This window comes from Nannospalax galili, unplaced genomic scaffold (assembly GCF_000622305.1).
Source record: "Nannospalax galili isolate Female #2095 unplaced genomic scaffold, S.galili_v1.0 scaffold1199, whole genome shotgun sequence".
Classification (NCBI taxonomy): Eukaryota; Metazoa; Chordata; class Mammalia; order Rodentia; family Spalacidae; genus Nannospalax; species Nannospalax galili.
Window position 1 is genome coordinate 214,207 of NW_008342713.1, and position 20,381 is coordinate 234,587.

At 37.8% G+C, this 20,381-nt stretch overlaps 1 protein-coding gene across 4 annotated transcripts in view; it reads left to right on the forward strand.

The window, feature by feature from the left end:
* Trak2 (trafficking kinesin protein 2) overlaps positions 1–20,381 on the forward strand; it is a 72,956-nt gene that overhangs the window by 39,408 nt on the left and 13,167 nt on the right. For all 4 annotated transcript variants that reach the window (XM_008838770.2, XM_008838771.2, XM_029566268.1 and 1 more), the window contains 8 exons: positions 508–702; positions 10,928–11,004; positions 11,501–11,617; positions 13,773–13,982; positions 14,438–14,516; positions 16,539–16,669; positions 17,119–17,193; positions 20,128–20,265. In XM_008838770.2, coding sequence (XP_008836992.1) covers positions 508–702; positions 10,928–11,004; positions 11,501–11,617; positions 13,773–13,982; positions 14,438–14,516; positions 16,539–16,669; positions 17,119–17,193; positions 20,128–20,265 — 1,022 coding nt within the window. The remainder of the gene's footprint in view (positions 1–507; positions 703–10,927; positions 11,005–11,500; positions 11,618–13,772; positions 13,983–14,437; positions 14,517–16,538; positions 16,670–17,118; positions 17,194–20,127; positions 20,266–20,381) is intronic.

The following is a 20,381-nucleotide window of genomic DNA, read 5'->3' on the forward strand; positions in this document are numbered from 1 at the left end:
GAACTCACTATGTAGACTAGGCTGGCCTTGAACTCACAGGGATCCGCCTGCCTCTGTCTCCCGAGTGCTAGGATTAAAGGCGTGCACCACCATGCCTGGCAATAAAATATAATTTTTATCCCTTATAAATTTTTTTTTCTGCTCTCTGTTTCATGTCCCTCACTCCCACCCCTAGCATATGAACTGAGGTACTTGGGTTCTATGTAAGTAGATTGAAGGGAGAAAATAAGAAACTTGCTTCAATTCATTTTAAACTTTAAAAACATTATTATATTTACTAATCAATGTATTTTAAACAGTGTGTAAATTTGTTGTATGATACTCTACTTTAAAAGTTCTCTTTTTAAAGAAATAAAAAAGACTAACTATAGTACTAGAATAATAAAAATCAGTGGAGAAATAATCTTGTCTAACATTTCTTTGGTTTCTTTACTTTCAAAAAGCTAATTTCACTGTAGCTAGTAAATTGAACTACACTGGATTCATTTTCATGGCCCCTCCTTTCAGATGTCTGCTCCAATGAGGACCTCCCTGAAGTTGAGCTGGTGAACCTGCTAGAAGAACAGCTGCCACAATATAAGCTAAGAGTAGACTCTCTCTTTCTGTATGAAAATCAAGACTGGGCACAGTCTTCACACCAGCAGCAGAATGCATCTGATGCCCTCTCTCCAGTCCTTGCTGAAGAGACTTTCCGTTACATGAGTAAGTATTTTACCCATTCCGAGTTTGTCCATGGAAATGAAGATCAGGGGTGTCTTGGTTATTGCCTTTTAAAACATTTGGCATTAATAACCTTGAAAGTAGCTTACTTTAACTCAAACTGACTTAACAGTGAGAGATGATTGAACTGTTATGTCTGAGTGAAGAACCATTACCATGTGTATGACTGAGCAGGAATTATTGCAAACATACATAAGAGTTTCTAATTCCTTTGTCTTTTACTTCATATTTTCCTCAGGCTGAGTAGGAAAGAGAACTTTTCAAAAAGTAGTGAAAAAAAATATGTTATATAATGTTGACATTTCTTATCCCAGTAACTTGGTGTCTTCTGCCATTAGCTTTTTGGCTCCTATCTTCCCTTTTTAAACGTGGTCACAGGAATTATAATTCATTAAAGAGCACAGTTCTTAGAAACATAAGTAGCTTTTCTTCTGTTTTAAAGACAGGGTGTTTATGTAGCCCAGTCCACTTCAAACTCACTATGTAACTGGCCTGAACTCCTGATCATGCTGCCTCCCCTACCTGAGCACCAGCTGTTGCAGGTATGCGTACACATAATCATGCAAGACAAAATGCATTATGTAGCAATCTTTACTTCTTACTCAAGGATCCATAAAGAATGAAAGGCTGTGCCAGGTTTGTCCTGAAGTAGATCTGTTTTATTCCAGGCTGTCAGAAATGACAAAATTAAATTAAAGAATTTTTAAACTTCAAAATATAGAGACATATTTCCATTTGATTTTACTTCAAAATCTGCATTAAGGCTGAGTTTTATTTGTTCTTGCTTTCTGAACTTTTTTTATTTCATTCATTTACCTATTCAGTATAAAAATGTTGTGTACCTAGTAGCTGTTAGAATATGTAATAAAAGTCTCTGGATTCAACATTGATATATGTGTGAAATTTTTATAATTTTCCCAGTGAGCATTTCTGTGGCTTCTTTAAAATTACATTTATTAATTTATGTTGGGGGAGGGGAAATACTTGCACCATAGTATATGTGGAGGTCAGAGGATAACTTGTTGAAGTTGGTTTCCTCCTTCCAACGTGTGGGTTCTAGAGACAGAACTCGGGTCATCAGGCTTGGCTTCAAGTCCTTTAACCCTTTGAGCCATCTTGCCAACCTGTACATGCTCAAATAAAGGTGTATTTCTGCCCTTAATGATTTAAATAGCTGAATTAAGTTAAGGCTCTCAAGATTGTCTTTAAGATTTTAGTTTGAGAAACTGATTGTTATGGGGCTAGAGAGATGACTCAGTGGTTAAGAGCACTAGCTGTGGTTGAAGAGGATCCAGGTTCAGTTTCCAGCACCCACATGGTAGCTAACAACCATCCTTAACTCCAGTTCCAGGGGATCTTCTGCCCTCTTTTGGCCTCTCCAGGCATTTCACTCAAGGGTGCCCCTCATGCAGGCAAAATACTCAAACACATAAAATCAAAATAAATAAAAAATAATTTCTAAAAAGAAACTAAAACTAAATAGAAACTAAAAGAATAATTTCTGGAAAATTATTTTAGAAGAAAAACCATTTGTACTATCATTTCTTTTTATTCCTGAAATTTAAAAATTTGTGAGAACTATCAAACTGAAGTTGGATTTTTTTGTTTGTTTTTGGGTTGCTTGAGATAAGGTCTCACTGTGTAGCCCTGGCTCACTCCCTTGCCAGATATCCACCTGCCTCTGCCTCCTGAGTGCTGGGATTAAAGGTTTAAAGGTGTAGACCACCACCCCTGACTTACAAATGGAAATTTTGTCAGATTAAATTTAACTTGATAAACTGATATTGTGTCCCTTGTTTGTCCTGTAGGCTGCTATGGCAGGGTGTGGAACAATAGCTAAATAAATGTTTTAGGATCATGGTTTAAATGGAGCCACTTTTAGGATGGATTTTTTTAAAAGCGGAGTTAGAGTATATTAAGAGATTTTTCATATAAATTTTAAGCACAAGGGTTAAGAGAAATGTGTTCAGAAAGAAAGATACAACCAGGGATGTGAGCATGAGCTTCTCAAAGAAGGGTCACTAGGATGGATTTTAAAGAAAGGACTAGAGAGGAAGGGCAGAAATATTCCAGAAGACTTCTTGTAAAATAAACCACAGTGTTCAAGGGAAACATCTAAAACTTAATGCAGGTCCATTCTTAGAGGCTCTGGAAAACTATCTTATTTTTTTCATCTAATGGTATTATTTTTTACTTCAACAATTAAAAAAAAGTGAAAGCATTCACCTTTGCCTATACTTGTGGGGTTTGTTGTTGTTGTTGTTGTTGTTGTTTTTGTTTGTTTTTTTCTTTTTGTTTTGTTTCTGGTCTTTTTGAGACAGGGTCTCCCTGTAGCCCCAGCTGTCCTGGAACTTACTATGTAGACGTTTGTTGTTGTTGTGGTTGTTGTTGTTGTTGTTGTTGTTGTTTGTTGGTTTTAAATCCCCCAAGACCTTGAGGTTTCTGGCCTTGAACAAGCATTACATCCTCTGGGCAAGCTGTCTTGGGGTTCAGCTCCCTGCTGCTACTTTCAGCCCCTCCTATCTCTATTTCCCTTGCAAGTTAGTAGATACTTGGGCTCACTAAAGTTAATTTCAACAAAAAACAAAAGGTGGCACCAATAGAGGCTCTTCTCCTTATGGAACACAAAGATATTGAAAGAGCTTTGGCAAAGAAAATATGTTTGGGAGGGAATCATTGATGGCATTTGAGATTAAGAGCCCATCTCACATGAATGAACATGAAAACAGTGAGTGGGTACAAAAACTAATTCCAATTCTGTCCTTAACACACACACAAATACTCAAAAAGTGTGTCTTAACATGCAGAACAAGTCATTCCAAGGCTTTTCTCTTTTTTTCTTTCTTTTTCTTTTTTTTTTTTTTTTTTTTTTTTTTTTTTTTTTTTCTGTTTATTCTAGGCTAGCCTCAAGCTCACTTTGCAGCCCATGCTGGCCTGGACTGACATCACTTTCCTGCTTCAGCCTCCCAAGTCCTGGCCAAGTGCTGGGATTAAAGGTATGTGTCAGCACCACATAAACCATACAATCAGAACCTTTAGTTTATGTAAAGGTTAAAAATAGAAACCTGAATTTGCCTTTCAGAAGGTTTTGAGAATAAAAGATTACCTATACTACTCTCTAAACTTGAGACACAGGAAGGAAAGGGTGAGGGTGATTAACTATATACATTTTATTTAAGGTGCTTGTTTTCATGATGCTGTTAGAAGCACCACATAAACCATACAATCAGAACCTTTAGTTTATGTAAAGGTTAAAAATAGAAACCTGAATTTGCCTTTCAGAAGGTTTTGAGAATAAAAGATTACCTATACTACTCTCTAAACTTGAGACACAGGAAGGAAAGGGTGAGGGTGATTAACTATATACATTTTATTTAAGGTGCTTGTTTTCATGATGCTGTTAGAAGTATGAATTCTTGGCTCCTTCCCCATTCCACCTGTGGAATCAGAATCTTCAAGGATAGCGCACAGCACTCTGTTTTAACATTCCTGATGGTGCTGATGCACATTCAAGTTTTAGAATTGTCATTGACAGTGACAGGAATTGAAGAATCAAGGAGAATTAGGGAAAGTATACAGTTTTACAGAGAATTCACTTGGAAGAAATTACTTTGCATTGATAAGTATGGATTTTCTGAAACTCAGCCCTCAGAAATCATTAACTTGTACTGGCAGGAAAAGAAATATCACTGATAGTGTTTAGAAAGCATTAGCTTACAATCTACCACTTCACACCTCCAACCATTTCCATGAGAATAATGCCATATACCCTAATAATAGAGTATCTTATGAACTGTGTATTATACACTACCTTTGTATTGTCTTTGGGAGAATTGAGAAAATTGTCCTTCGAAAGATTTTCCCCTTAGAAAGTCTGCCCTGGGTGCTGTGTGACATCAGTCTCCTTTTGTGCCATCTCAGTTCTTTTAAGGCAGTTTTTATAGAAATGTTCTCTGTATTATATTGCTGGGGCTGCAGCCACATCCTCAGAGTTGAAACTATGTGACCTGCCTGTAGTTGTCACTCGCTATTACAGTATTTTTTTGTCTTTTGTGACAAGGTCTCATATATCTAAGCTGACTTTAAACTTTGATCCCCCTGCCTTCCCCCCACCCCCCCCAAGTGCTGGGGTTGTAGACATGTACACCTGATTAATGCTGTGCTGGGGATTGAACCCAGGGTCTTGTGCATGTTAGGTAAGCACTCTGCCCTTAGAATTCTTTTTAAAATTCAGAAGTTGTGGTTTTCTAAATTTTAGAAAAGTCATATTACAGAATAATCGTGTACCATTGAGATACTTAACATTGATGTTTCTTATCCTCATGATAATGTGAGATTGAGGTATTTGATGTAAAATTTTGTAATATAGAACATACAGTAAAGGGTAGGGAACTGCTTATATATATTAATGCCCCCATATTTTCAGAAACATTAGATTGTTCAGGTACATTGTAATAAAATATTAGAAATCACATTGCAAACTTATTCTATAAAAATGTTTACCAAGGGGGTTGGAGAGATGGCTTAGCGGTTAAGAGCACTGGCTCCTCTTGCAGAGGAGCTAGATTCAATTCTTAGCGCCCACATGGTGGCCAACAGCCTTCTGTAACTCCAGTTCCAGGGGATCCAACACCCTCTTCTGGCCTCTGTGGGCATTGCATGACATGGGTGCACTTACATGCACACAGGCAAAATACTCATGCACATAAAATAAATATAATAAATAATTTTTTTAATGTTTGCTAGCGAGACTGAAGTAATGGCTCAGTGGTTAAAAGCATTTGCTGTTCTTGCAGAGGCCCAGGTTTGGTTCCCAGCACCTATGTGGTGGCTAACAACCATCCATAACTCCAGTTTTAGGGAATCTGAAACCCTTTTCTGTCTTCCACAGGGACACACGTGGTATCCCTTCATATATGCAGGCACTCACACATACACATAAAATAAAAATAAGTGATCTCTTAAAAAATGTTTCCCAGGGACTGGGATGATAGCTTAGTCGGTAAAGTATATGTCCTGCCAGCATGAGAACCTGAGTTCAGCCCCCCAGGATCCACATTAAAAAGCAGCCAGGTATGGTGTGGTGATGCCTGTAAACCCACAGTTGGAGAGGTGAAAACAGGTGGATCCTTGTACCTCAGTGGCCAGCTAGTCTAGCCTACCAGGCCAATGAGAGGTGGATGGTGTCATGCCAAATTCCTCTCACTCCTGAGAGACCCTCATGCTCTCTGGGACTCCTAGGTTTCGCAGTCCTAATGCGGAATGACAAAACTGACATAATACAGTCTACTTGGGTTTTAGCATGGTTTATAACATCCAGGAAAGGGTAGCTTACAAAGGCATAAACTCTCACTGTCCATTTTCTATATTTTGACTAAGCTTTGAGATCCCTGCCACCAACGATGCTTGGTCCGCGTGCCCCCCCTCCCCCGTTCACCCACTCTGTTTCCAAAATGGTGACTACCCTTCCCCTTTTACCCAGTGCACTCAGCGTTTCTCAATATCTCTCAGCTTTAGACCTGCCCCCTCTGAGTCTCTGTGAGTTCAGTTCTAGCTTCCTAGGACACATCTACCCAACAGATGACATATGAGCCAAGATTGCCCATTGGCCTCCATGTGCACCTGCACACACATGTACATGTATGAACCCACACATACATGCACGCACGTGCACACACATACACACACACAAATGTTCACCAGCTCCCTGATGCATAAATATGTATTTTGTTTTGCTTGAGACAGTGTTTTGCTATGCCACCCAAGCTGGCCTTTAACCTCTTCTATCCTGTCCCAAGTGCTGGGGTTGCAAGTGTGTGCCACCCCATTCACCCTGATAGATGCTTTCTTTTAATTGGCCCAGTCTTTGGGGCTTGGTAGTATATACACTATTTCACATTAATCGTAAGAACCAGAGAGTTATAGTTTTACCTATTTCTTATAATTAAGTGTTTTTAAGTTTACTTATATATTAAAATCTCAACTTTGACATTAATAGCTGGCTTTGTGGTCTTGGACACAACAGATAATTTCTTTTAATAAAAATTCCTTAAGCTATATTAAATAAATAATATTTTAAAAATTCCTTAAGCTAGATAACTTCTTAAGTTTCAGCTTTAAATTTATGTAGTAAAACAAATGATAAGCATTTATATTTCCTCAAAAACCTATTTTATTCTGAACATTTCCTAATTGTTTGAGTGCTCTGTTTTTCTTTCCCTTTCATCGTGACTTACAGTTTATAGTTGCTTAATACATCCTTAACATAGTTTTTTGGAAGCTGAATCTTCTACTTCATCTTCAACTCTGATCTGCCATGTAATATAAACTGTCATGTATCTTTTAAATTATCTATGTAAAAACTGATTTTACCTAAGTTTCTTGGTTTCCCTAACAAATTGGGTATTTACTAGGCCCAGATTGGTAATTTTCATCCTTGGCACCAAGGAATGCCTAGAAATCTGCCAGAGTCTTAGTGCGTCTCCTTATTGATTGAGTCAAAATCCAGACCTGAGAACTACTGCTCTGGATTACACTTTGTTTTGCAGCCACTGCTGGTTTTGTATAATTAGTTTAGATCACATATAATGGTTTGATTTTCTCCCAAATGTGTTACTGAGACCAGAAGTATACGTGACCCTCTCACCTTAGGATCCTCCTTAATCTTCTCATCTTTGTCCTTGCTATGCTACTCACTTAAATTGTGTCTGTTTCTTAGACCCAAATGCCTGCTTTCTTTATCACTATGGTTAAATGATGGAGATAGTTTCTCTACTTATAAATTCTTTTTGAGTAAAACGTTTACCTCTGGATTTTTTTTAATATTTGTATTTTTCACTTTAAACCTTGTTCCAACTATTTCCTAACCCAGCATTTTGTCTTACTTTTAATGAGGAATAAGGCCTTTATTAATAATTAAGCTGTAGGTTATTCCCAGGTTTGTTTTAGGCAGTTGTGCTAGGAAGGAACATCAAAGGCTTAGATAAAAGGGAAGCCAATGGTTTCCCTGTAAATGATTTAAATCATAATAGCTACTGATAACTTCTGTGAATCTTTACAGGGAATGTAAAAATCAAACCATTTCATGTATGTATACATAAGAAGTAGCTATAAACAGTCATGTGATATTGTCTACTGAATACTTTCTTATTCAATATGATTCTTACATTTGAAATCTTTTAACAGTGGTGTGAGATCATCTTATCACCTCCATGATATAAATATGAAATTTGAATCTCAAAAAAGACAAAGCTTACCTCAAAAGCATGAGACCCTAAGTTTGATCTTCAGCTAAAAAAAAAGATGGAGCGGGGAGGATAAGAGGGTTTGTTGAAAGTTACTAAAAACACATGAATTCAACTTTTTTCCTTCAGAGCCTCTTATCTTTTCACAGTTCAAGCAAACAAAGTCAGCCTTGGTCAAACACAAATCCATGTGCTAGATAGCATTTAATATAATATGCTTAAAAATCAATGATCCCTCTTTTTTAAATATTTTATTTATTATTTTTATTTTATGTGTATGTGTGTATTGCCTGTGTGCAGGTAAGTGCACCTGTGTCGTGCAATGCCTGCAGAGGACAGAAGAGGCTGTCGGATCCCCTGGAACTGGAGTTACGGACAGTTCTTAGCTGCCATATGGGTGCTGGGATTCAAACCCAGGTCTTCTGTAAGAACAACCAGTGTTCTTAACCACTAAGCCATCTCTCAAGCCCCATCCCTCTTTTTTAGGCATCATTAGTGTGAGTGTGGAATCATCTGAGTCATATTTGCCCACCTCCCCTTTTTTTGTTTTTGGACAATGCTGGGGACTGAACCCAGAACCTTACACATGCCAGGCAAGCACGCTATACTGAACTATCCCTTTCCTTTCCACATTGATGATTCCTGAATGTATGAAGCACAGAAATACTGGGCTTGAATTATGCAAGTAATAATATGACATACAATGTGTTTTAGAGATTTTGTTGTGATGGTTATTTTATTAAGTAAAGGATTTTCAATTAAGCTTAAAGGAATTTTTTCCTCTATTTTTGTAAATTTTTAATTGAAATTTTGTGTATTTCATACAGAACATCTTAATCATCTTTTTACCCCCTTCTCCACTGGCACTGTCCTATAGCCACCCCCCAACAACTGGAATTCATATATTCTGTCATTTGTGTTAAGGCCTATCATGTCAAGTTAGTGTCCCCAGACATCCCTTGGTGCAGATTCATCCACTGGGATCCTGTTAGCCTATCTAGAACCCCTCCCTTTAAGAAGATCAGCTCTTGGGCTGGAGAGATATCTCAGCAGTTGAGAACACTGAATGTTCTTGCAGAAGACCCGGATTCGAATCGTAGCACCAACATGGCAGCTAACAGCTGTCCGTAACTCCAGTTCCAGGGGATTCGATGCCCTCTTCTGACACCCACAGGCATTGCATGACACGGGTGCACTTACACACATGCAGGCAATACACATACACATAAAACAAAAATAATAAATAAAATATTTTTTTAAAAAAAGAAGATCAGCTCTTCCTCACCCAGCAGTAATCAGCTGCTAATAATTCTTTGACTAAGATTGGGGCCTGCTGTCCATTTCCACAGTTCTGTGCTGGGTTTCTGTCTCCTTGAGTTTGCATGGGTCTTGTGCATGCTGATGCCATTGCTGTAGGTTCATACGAGCAAGGTTCCAGGAACCTCTCCTGATTTTCATATTGTCATGTACCTCCTCTTTGTCTCTTCCAATCTTTCTACCCCCTCTTCCACAATGGTCCCTAAGCTCTGGGTGGGTGGAGTTTAATACAGGAGTCCTGTCTAAGGACCCACACTCTGCAGACTCTTATTCTCTATGCTTTGGCCATTTACGATCTTTTGTGTTCCTGGCCCTCTGTTGCATGAGGGAGCTTCATTGATGAGGCTTGAGAACTGCATTAGTATCTTTTTTACCTCTTGTTCTATGCTCCACGAGCCTTGGGTATAGAGGTTACACAGTAGATGTGCCTCTTAGGCTTGGGCAATTCACAGACAATCTTTGTGTATGACCAGTTGTGGAACTCTGTAATAATCTCCATCTGTTATGAAAGAAGCTTCTTTGGTGAATAGTGACTCAGATACTTGTCTGTAAATATAAGGATCCATATTTTACACATAGTAAGAAATTACATTTGCCTAGGGATGTGACAGCCTTGGAGTTTTCTCTAAGATTTATGACCTCTCCAACTAGGTTTACAGTACCTAACTCAAGAGTTTCCTCACACAGAGGCTGTAAGTCCAATTAAGTAGCTGTTGATTACCCCTAAGGTAAAAGTGCCACTACTACACCAGTGTTGTTTGTTGTGCTGGTCATTAATGTGGTTATTAGGCATTAAAGCTGGGGTTGGACCATCAATTGATGCTCTCCCTTAGCAGTTTGTGTAGTACTCTGCAAATCTATGAGAGCTAACCTTCAGGGGAGGTGGCTTCCAGGTCAGTTCTAGTTTCATTGCTCCCAATCCTGTATCAGAAGTATGTCCTGTCTTCAACAATGGGGTCTTGCCTGTAAGTTCTAGGAGGCAGTCAAGGACTATGGCTATAGCCTGTGTATTTGGGGGAGTCTCTTGGACTATCCTGACCAACACCTCACAGTTAGGTCTCTCCTGTACACATTACACATACACTATCTCAACATGAGTCTATGTGTAGAGCTGAAAGCTACATAACAAGAAACTGCCAGATTAAAGGGATTTTTTTTATTATTCAAAGCAGATTTACAAAAATCTCTATAAGTCCTGTTCCTTTTTTACATTAGGTTACGTGGTAGAGATTATCTACAGTCAATCACAAGACAATTCTTATTAAATTCCTTTATAGCAGCATAACTCCTCAGTAACTTTAGCACATTTAAAAGAAATAGGTAACTTAATCCTTCCTCCCAGCTCCCAGTTAGAGTACACCAAACTTCTTATCTTCCCAGGGCAAAGGAAATAGTCAAAACATGAGTGACTTGTGATCACTTGATACCTTAATTTATTGTATTAACTGTGCATTTTGTTTATAATGGTTGATACATATCTTGAACCTCATATACATAATTATCCTTTCTCTGTTTTCACATATATTTTTACTCTCCTGAATAAGTTCGATAAGAATTTAGGGGTAGGGCATTAGTATTTTTTCATTTTTATGAGTATTTTAAATTTTCTGATGTGTTTAAAGTCTATAAAAAGTTAATTGTCTTAGTTCTAGGCACAGACAGGGTGGAGCAGATGACCAGAACCTACAATGACATTGACATGGTCACACATCTCCTGGCAGAGGTATGAATAGCTCTTCTCTTTCTTCAGTATGAAAATCTAAAACTTGAGGAGCATTTGGAATGTATCTGGATTGACTATCAGGTAAAACATGATGACCAATCTGTACTCTGGATTGTTTTGTGTAAGGTTGTTACAGCTGAACAAGTGACATACCAGCTGACATCCCAAAGTAGAATGGTTCCTGAAGCTCGTTGTTTTGAAGTTTTTGGTGGGTGGGTGGGTGAGTGGATATAATGCTAATTGACTTCCCTCTCCTAGGAAAAAGTCACTTTTTTTAAAGTTGCATTTAGAACTATTGTAGTCATCCATTTGACCAATATTTATTAAACACTACCTCTGTGCCTGGCCCAGTGTTTATTTGTGGTATCTGGGCAATCAAATTAATATCCATGCTTTATAGGAGATTGCTTTTAACTTTAGGGAAATTCACTGTAGAAAGTCTAATATGCTATCGAATTTTGTTTATATTTAAAAGGTATATTTGGTGTTTTAACAGAGAGATCGGGATCTGGAGCTAGCTGCTCGAATTGGACAAGCTCTCTTAAAGCGGAACCATGTCTTGTCTGAGCAGAATGAAGCTCTGGAGGAACAATTGGGACAAGCCTTTGATCAAGTAAGCCTTTGACCTAGTATCACAGTGGGAAATAATTTTTATGTAGTGGAGAAACTTATTTTCTTGGATATCCCTAAAATGTCGATAATAGGTAAATAGCACCAGTATCTATTAACTTTGTTGGCAGCCACTGAACTAAGCAGTAGAGCAATGAAAGGTTATATACAGAAGAGCGCTTGTGTGACTCTTAGTCACCTTAAAGCCTATATTCAATGTCTGTATCTTTGGAACCCTACTGAGAGTCTAATTTTTTTACCATTTGTGTGTGGCTATATTGTTTGGTGGGTTTTTTGAGATAGGGTCTCCCTGTAGGCCCAGATGACCTGGAACTCAATATGTAGGCCAGGCTGGCCTCTGCCTCCTGAGTGCTTGGATTAAAGGCATGTGCTACCACACCCAGCTTAAATGTTTAAATATATATTAATATGTATTAATATAGATGTATGTACAAATGCATCTTACTCAGAAACCAAAAGTCAAAGAAAAAAATTTTCAAATATATTTGTATATATACAGACATCTTAGAAACCAAAAGGCAAAGAAAAAACATTTTTGATATATTTATTCCATTATCAATAAATGTTTGTAATAAGAACTAATTTATTGTCATATTGAATGGTTAAATTTCAAATTTTCTATAGCTTGTTTTCTATCTGATACTGTTTCTATTTTATGAATATATTTGGTCCGTTGTGTTGAAAATGTTTATTTTCTAGAAATACATTCATCCCTGCTGGGAAGATATGCATAATTTTAGGTTAAAAACACAAGTCATTGCCAGGCCTGGTGGCACAGGCCTGTAATCCCAGCTACTTTGGAGGCTGAGTCAGGAGGATTGCAAGTTCAAGGCCTGCCTGGACAAATCATTGAGAGACCCTATCTCAAAAATTTTTTTAAAGCTGGGAGTGGTGGCATATGCCTTTAATCCCAGCACTTGGGAGGCAGAGGTCTGTGGATCTCTGTGAATTCAAGGAAGACAGAGACCTAGAGAAGCCCCTATTCAGTCCCCATTACTGGGGACAGAGAAAAAGTTCAAGCCATTGAGCTCAAGCCATTGGGTGTTTGAAGTGGGTTCTGCTGTAAAACTGTGAAGATTCTTCCATTTTGTTTGGTTTCATATTGCAAGTATATCATTATCTTTTTTTTTTTTTTAATGTATATGTGTGTACTGCCTGCATGTAGGTAAGTGCACCCGTGTCATGCAATGCCTGCGGAGGTCAGAAGAGGCTGTCAGATCCCTTGGGACTGGAGTTACGGACAGTTGTTGGCCTGCCATGTGGGTGCTGGGATTCAAACCCAGGTCTTCTGCAAGAACAACCAGTGTTCTTAACCATTGAGCCATCTCTCCAGCCCCAAATTGTTCTTCTTATATTACTATTTTATAAAATATAAAAATTGGGGGCTGGAGAGTTGGCTCAGCAGTTAAGAAGCAATGGCTGCTCTTGCAGAGGACCCAGGTTTGGTTCCCAGCACCCACATGGTAGCTAACAAGTGTTCATATCTCCAGTTTTAGAGGCTCTGACACCCTCTTCTGACCTCCGCAGGCATTGCACGATATAGGTTCACTTACATACAGGCAATATACTCATACACATGAAATAAATAATAAATAAAATTCTTTAGAGTATGAAGCTTGGCTTTTGTCATTCCTACTCTAGAAAAAGCCATATTTGTTGAGGATAGTTTAGGAAATACCTAGAGTTTGTTACTCTCTTTTTAGCACTTGTTACTGTAGACATTCAAATTCAGCAGCTGATTTTGTGGGAAATTTTTAAGGTCAAAAAGCAGTTGTTCCCCCTCTTCTGACCTCCACGGGTATTGCACGACACTAGTGTACTTACCTACATGCAGGCAATACATGCATACACATAAAAATAATAAAAAATATTTTTAAAAAGAATAAAATAACTATATTCTTAGGGTCATGTCTTCAATGCAGTACTTAGTGTGGCTATATTATATAAATATACTGACTCAGACTCATTTTTTGAAGAAATTACTAATGATCCCAACATTGAAATATTATTTATTTTTGTCAAGATATTAATTAATAAAATCTGTTTCCTGACCAAAAAAAAAAGCAGTTGTTCCATGAATTAGAAGCTCTATTGCATGTAAGCAATGCAAAATGTTTTCATTGGTACTTTATATATAGGTTAATCAGCTTCAGCATGAGCTGTCCAAGAAGGACGAATTGCTTCGAATTGTCTCCATTGCTTCTGAGGAGAGTGAAACAGATTCCAACTGTTCAACACCTCTTCGCTTCAATGAGTCCTTCAGCTTGTCTCAAGGTTTGCTGCAACTGGACATGCTGCAGGAAAAACTCAAGGAACTGGAAGAAGAGAATATGGCTCTGCGATCCAAGGTACATTCAGCTTCCTCCTCATTTTCTTTAACACTGTATGGTCAAGTCTAGGTAATACTGAGATGAAATATAGCTTAACATTCCAATTACATATGTGCCTTCCATTGTTACCAAGGCCTGCTGAGAAATGATAACAGCACATTGACTGACAGAATAGCCACAGGATAGCATGTACAGCTTGTGGGGTTACACGGAAACTCAACTGTGAAATTAGTTATGTCAAAACTACAAATTTCTATGAGCTTAAAAGTGGAGTGAATCAAGGAAATCCTACTTAAGCAAGTGGCATTTATTATGACAGATAAAGTTTGACAGGTTGTTGAGTTTTCTAGTTATGTTTTGTTTTGTTTCCATTGTAAGTGATGAACTTTAATCTTTAATGGCAAAGCTTTTTGTAGTTTTTACTTCAGAGTCATTAGACGGTATTATCACGTTGATTTTTTTTTTTCTTGAAGGCTTGTCATATAAAGACAGAAACTTTTACCTATGAAGAGAAGGAACAGCAGCTTGTCAATGACTGTGTTAAAGAACTTCGTAAGTAACAGTTCTGCTTTTGAGTAGTTTGGTAGGATATCTCCAACTCAGAAATTAGATCAGTGTTTCAATAGAAACAATTTTAAATGATTATTGTCTTAGTCTGTTTTTGTGCCACTAAAAGTATCTGCAACTGGGTAACTTTTTTTCTGGCATCAGCTTTGCCAATGGGGCAACTGAGTAACTTATAAAATAAAACAGTTTATTTGGCTCACAATTCTGTGGATAGAGGGTCCAAACAGTATAGTGCTGGCATCCTGGTGAGGTCCCCTGGATGATTTACAACACAATAGAGAAACAGAAGAGGAGCTGAGTATGTGCATAAGGGGCCAAATGCATGGAATAGGCTTGCTTACCACAACTTGCTGTCTAGAGAACTGGCCCACTTGGGGAGACCAGCATTAATTCTTTCAAAGGCAATGCCCAGTGACCCAATACCTTCCACTATGCTCCACCTGAAAGAGCTTCCGCCACTTCAGCACCACCACTCCAGAAATCAAGCTTTGAGGGTCAAACCATAACTGTTCCTGAAAATCAGAATATCACATTGGGCCCACAACCCTAATTAAGATACCATATTTAGGGACTAGAGAGGAGGCTCAGCGGTTAAGAGCGCTGGCTGCTCTTGAAGAGGACCAGCACCCATATGGCAGCTAACAACTGTCCTTAACTCCTGTTCCAGGGGACCCAGCGCCCTCTTCTTGCCTCCACAGGCATTGCATGCCTGCAGTGCACTTACATACATCCAGGCAAAATATTCATACACATAAAATAGAAATAAATAACCCACCCCCAAAAGTTTTAAGGCACTATGGCTATTTTTAAGATAGTTATCTGCTTCAAATTGCCATAATCATTAAGGAAAGACCTGAATGTTTACAAATAAGCTATGGCATTTTAGAGAAAAAGAAAATGAAGCTCTCATTTTGTTGCTGAAGAAGTAGTCAATGAGAAGAGGTGATATGCCAAAGTTAGGAATATATTTTGATTTTAAGTAATGTTAGCTCTTATCAAATCAAGAAAAAAAGATTGGTTTCACTAGAAGATACTGAATTATTCTATAAATGTATAGCCTTTTATGATGAAAGAGACAGTATGATAATGTCACATCAATTGAATTTATCTGTGGGTCTCAAAATGGGATACTTAGAGCAACAGAGTAGTAGAGAACCAGAGGAATATGATTGAATCTTCTCCATCTCTATTATCTGCCTTCTACACTCTAATAAAGAACTGACTCGGGTCCCATCTCCTGCCCCCTTCCTCCCCTTCCTGCCATCTCTGAAATGCAGGAGGCTTTCTGTCAGTTTTAAACGTTTTATGTGACAGTGAAAAATAGTTTTTCTGCTTATGTCTGGATGTCCAATTTGCCTTCTATAATACAGATTTCCCAAATCAGATTCTAAAGGATCTGTTTTGTGTGTGTTTGTGTGCTGTAAGAGTGAGTCTAGAGTGAGTAAGGCCCTGCTTACTTTGCTAGATATCCCTGAAAGCCTCTCTCCCACAGAAACATCTCACTGGCTTCATCTGCTTCTGTCATAGATGTGACTGTTCCATTATGAAAGTGTTCCTTTGTTAGATTTAAGATTGATTTTTATTGCTTGTGGAACTTTATGTCCCTGAAGAGTTCTTAATGACATATGTAAAATTACCTCTTAACATTTGCACCTAGCTCTCATTTTATTCTTTTGTCCTTCATAAAGATTGACACAAATATATTTTTACAAAGAAGTTTGAAGAAAATTGTTACCAAGTTTGTCTTTGTGAGTCCCCCTCTGTCTCTCTTTTTCTACCTCTATCTCTGTCTAGCTCTATCTCATATTTCATTAGCATCCTTGTTTCCTATTCAATTCCCAGTATTAGGTTATCTTAGGGAAATCTTTATTTTTCTAATTTATGTTCAAGATTAATCTATTCATAGTCACCCAGTGCTTACTATGAATCAGAACTTGACCTACAAGCTATCATTGCTATCTTGTCCTACTTTTATATTGATTTTTAAATTTTTACTTTGCTTCCAAGGTGAAACAAATGCTCAGATGTCTAGAATGACTGAAGAATTGTCAGGAAAGAGTGATGAACTGCTTCGATACCAAGAAGAGATCTCTTCCTTGTTATCTCAGATTGTAGACCTTCAGCACAAGCTTAAAGAAGTAGGTTCATACAATATTTGTTAAGTACTGGTCTGATGTACTGTACTCTGCTAGGTGCCAGTGCACTGAGGAAAGTAAACCTGGTCTCTGCCCCTTTTAAATGCCTTGTTTTGTGTTCTGATTGCTGTTCTAATGTTCGCTGTTCTAATGTTCTTATTTTGCTAAAATGTCGTTAATAATTACTTTCAAGTCACTTTTTCTTTGTGAATAGGCCAAATTTTCCTAAGAAAGTTTTGGTGTCTTTGTCTAATTCATGTTCATTACCCTCTGAACATTGTGTGGATATTGTTTTCTGCTTATATTATTACTCTTAATTGGCTTCTGAAAGATTCACTTTTATAGGCCCTAAGACTTTTCTCCAGAGAGGAACTCAGTGTGTCTTTAAAAGAAAGGCAATAATTACGCTGTATATGGGAATGTTTTACATGTCTCTTTTAATATGTTGTCAGCATGTTATTGAGAAGGAAGAACTAAGACTTCACCTACAAGCTTCCAAAGATGCCCAGCGACAGCTGACAATGGAGGTAGTGAAATCTTCCTTTATCTTCTGTAATTCAGAGGCAGAGGGTAGGGTGGAGAGGGAAGAGTTTCTTTCATCTTTGCAAGAATCATGAAAGGGGAATTAGCAGATTTGTAAAATAACAGCAAACAATAACAGAAAAAAATGGAGATGAAATTATGAGATCTAAGAAATAAAGCATTTTACAAGTCCTGTCTCTAAAGATAATAATGGCAGCATCCCTCTTGATCAATAGAGAAAAACTTTTGACTTTTATAAGATTCTTTAAAAATTCAGGACTCTTAACTGGCTCAACAGTTAAGAGCACTGGCTGATCCTACAAAGGACCCAGGCTCAAGTCCCAGTGCCCAGATAATACCAATTCCAGGGGAATCAGACACCCTCTTTTGACCTCCTCAGGCATTGCATAACATGGGTGCACCTACATACATGCAGGCAATACACTCACACAAAAAAATAATAATGAATAAAATGTTTTTTTAAATAAAAATATAGAACTTCTCAAAAGAGTTCTGTTGGGGTTGTAGAGATGGCTCAGTGGTTAAGAGCACTGGCTGTTCTTGCAGAAGACCCAGGTTCAAATCTCAGCACCCACATGGCAGCTAACAACCATCTGTAACTTTGGTTCCAGGGGATCCACACCCATTTCTGTCCTCCACAGCACTGCACAACACAGGTGCACTTACACACATGGAGGCATAACACTCATATGCATAAAATAAAAATATATACTTTTTTTTAAATGTGTCCTGTACAGGTGTATATTTTACATTGGCATTTTCCCACTTGTACCTCTGCCTTCTCCCCATGAGTCCCCTTCATCCCTAGACATTTTCACTTACATGTCACACATGATTTTACATATCTGTACACCATCAGGAACCACAAATGAGAGAAAAATCCATATTTGTCTTCTGAAATGGCTTACTTCACTTAATATCATCTCCAGTTGCTGCCATTTTCTGTAAACAACATAAATTTGTTCTTTATTGGCTGAAAAAATTTCCATTGTGTGTATATACCAAATTTTCTAATCCATTCCTTTATTTTTGGGCACTTAGATTAATTCCATAATTTAGCTATTATGAGTAGTGCTGTAATAAGCATTGATTTGCAAGGATTTCTGTGATAGACTGACTTGGAGTCCTTTAGGTAAATACTTAGGTGTGGTAGAGCTGGGTCATATGATAGATTTAGTTTTAGTATTTTGTGAAACCTCCATTCTGATTTCCATCCATAGTGACTGGACTAGTGTACATTCCCATCAGCAGTGTATAAGGGTTCACTTTTGTCTGCATTCATATCAGCATTTGTTCTTTGTTTCCTTAATGACTGCCATCCTGACTGGGGTGAGATAGAATCTCAATGTAGTTTAAGTTTACATCTCTCTGTTTGCTGGGGACATTGAATATTTTTTGTTTGTTGGCCATTTTTGCTAAATCTTTTATTAGCCCTTTTAATGATTAGGTTGTTTGATTCCTTGTTGTCTAGGGATTTTTTTTTTTTAGTTCTTTCTATGTTCTAGATATTAGTCCTCTGTGAGATTTTTTTCTTTTCTCTATGCTGTCTCCTCATTCAGTTATTTCCTTTGCTGTGAGGAAGCTTTCTAAGTACATGAGGTCCAACCTGTCAGTGTCCTGAGTGACTGGAATCCTATTCAGGAAGTCCATGCCTGTGCCTGTACCTTGAAGTGTTTTCTCTACTTTTCACTTGAACAGTTTCAGAATTTCAGGTCTTACATTAGGATCTTTGATCTATTTGGAGTAGATTTTTGTGCAGCGTTAGAGATAAAGGTCTGGTTTCAGTGTTCTGTATCTAGATATCTATTTTCCCAGCATCATTTGTTGAAGAGGCTGTTTTTCTTCCATCAGTATGTATTGTTGGCATCTTTATTAAAAATCAGGTGACTGTAGCTATGTAGGTTTGTATCTAGGTCTTCAATTCAGCATTGGATATGTTTAACAGCATATGTTCACTAACCCAGCAGTTTTTGAAACATGATCATTTCTAATGGAAAGTGTTTGTCCAAATGTGTCAGGAGAAATAATAAAAATCTCTTTCTGTCTACCTAAATATTCTAGATATAACTCAATGATAGTTTAGCATTCAGAAGATTCACTAGAATAGCAGATTTTAAATGGAGATTTCAAGGTACCACCCAAAGTTTCTAATTCAGTTGGTCAAGTGAGGGCCTAGAATGTACATTCTTATTTTATTATCTCTTAAATTTTGAGACAAGGCCCTACTATGTGTCTAGGGCTGACCTGAAAAACCATGTGTAGCACAGGCTATTCTCAAACTTGAGATTATCCTGCCTTCACCTTCTGAGTCCGAGATGGCAGGTGTGTGCCCCTCTACCCCAGTTTAGAATTCACTTTTTAAATGACCATGACTAACCCTGTGATTCTAAAGACTGCTACAACATGCTAGACTTGAGGAAAGTTTTCAGTTAAAATAGATTCTGAACTTTATATCCTCTTTTCCCAAACGTGTGTATCTGCTATAAAAGGTTTTCAGACAAGAGGGGGAGAACATCAAATATATCCATTTCTAGACTCTTGAACTTGTCACTTAAAGACTTCAGAGTGATGCCCAAGAGGAAAAAACTGCTATTGTACTAACTCAACTTGACCATAGCTACTGTATTATTCTGCAGTGTTTTTGGATATGAGGCATTAAATGTTGAGTTAACAGTTCTGGTTGTCTCTGACACATGTTAGGTTTGGGGAAGTCATGTTTTTATATAGTTTTGGCCAAAATATCTCAAATCCTGGTAACTTGAAATAAATATACTCTTTGCTTAGTTTGTTTCAGAATCTTTGTATTGTTGAAATGATGTTCATACAGTCTGCTAGCCTCCTGAATAAAATTAATACCTTTTCAAAAACCATGAACAAGTGTTGTCTTGAAGATGATAAAGTGCACTACTTTCTTTTAGCTGCATGAGTTACAAGACAGAAACATGGAGTGTCTGGGCATGTTGCATGAATCCCAAGAAGAAATAAAAGAACTTCGTAGCAGATCTGGCCCTGCTGCTCATCTCTACTTCTCTCAGTCTTATGGAGCTTTTACTGGGGTAAGAAACAGGGAGCGATGCCATGTATTTAAAGAAAGGGGAGGGAGGGAGGGAGGGAGGGAGGGAGGGAATATTAGTCACTTTTCTGTTGCTATGATAGAAACACTAACCAAAGC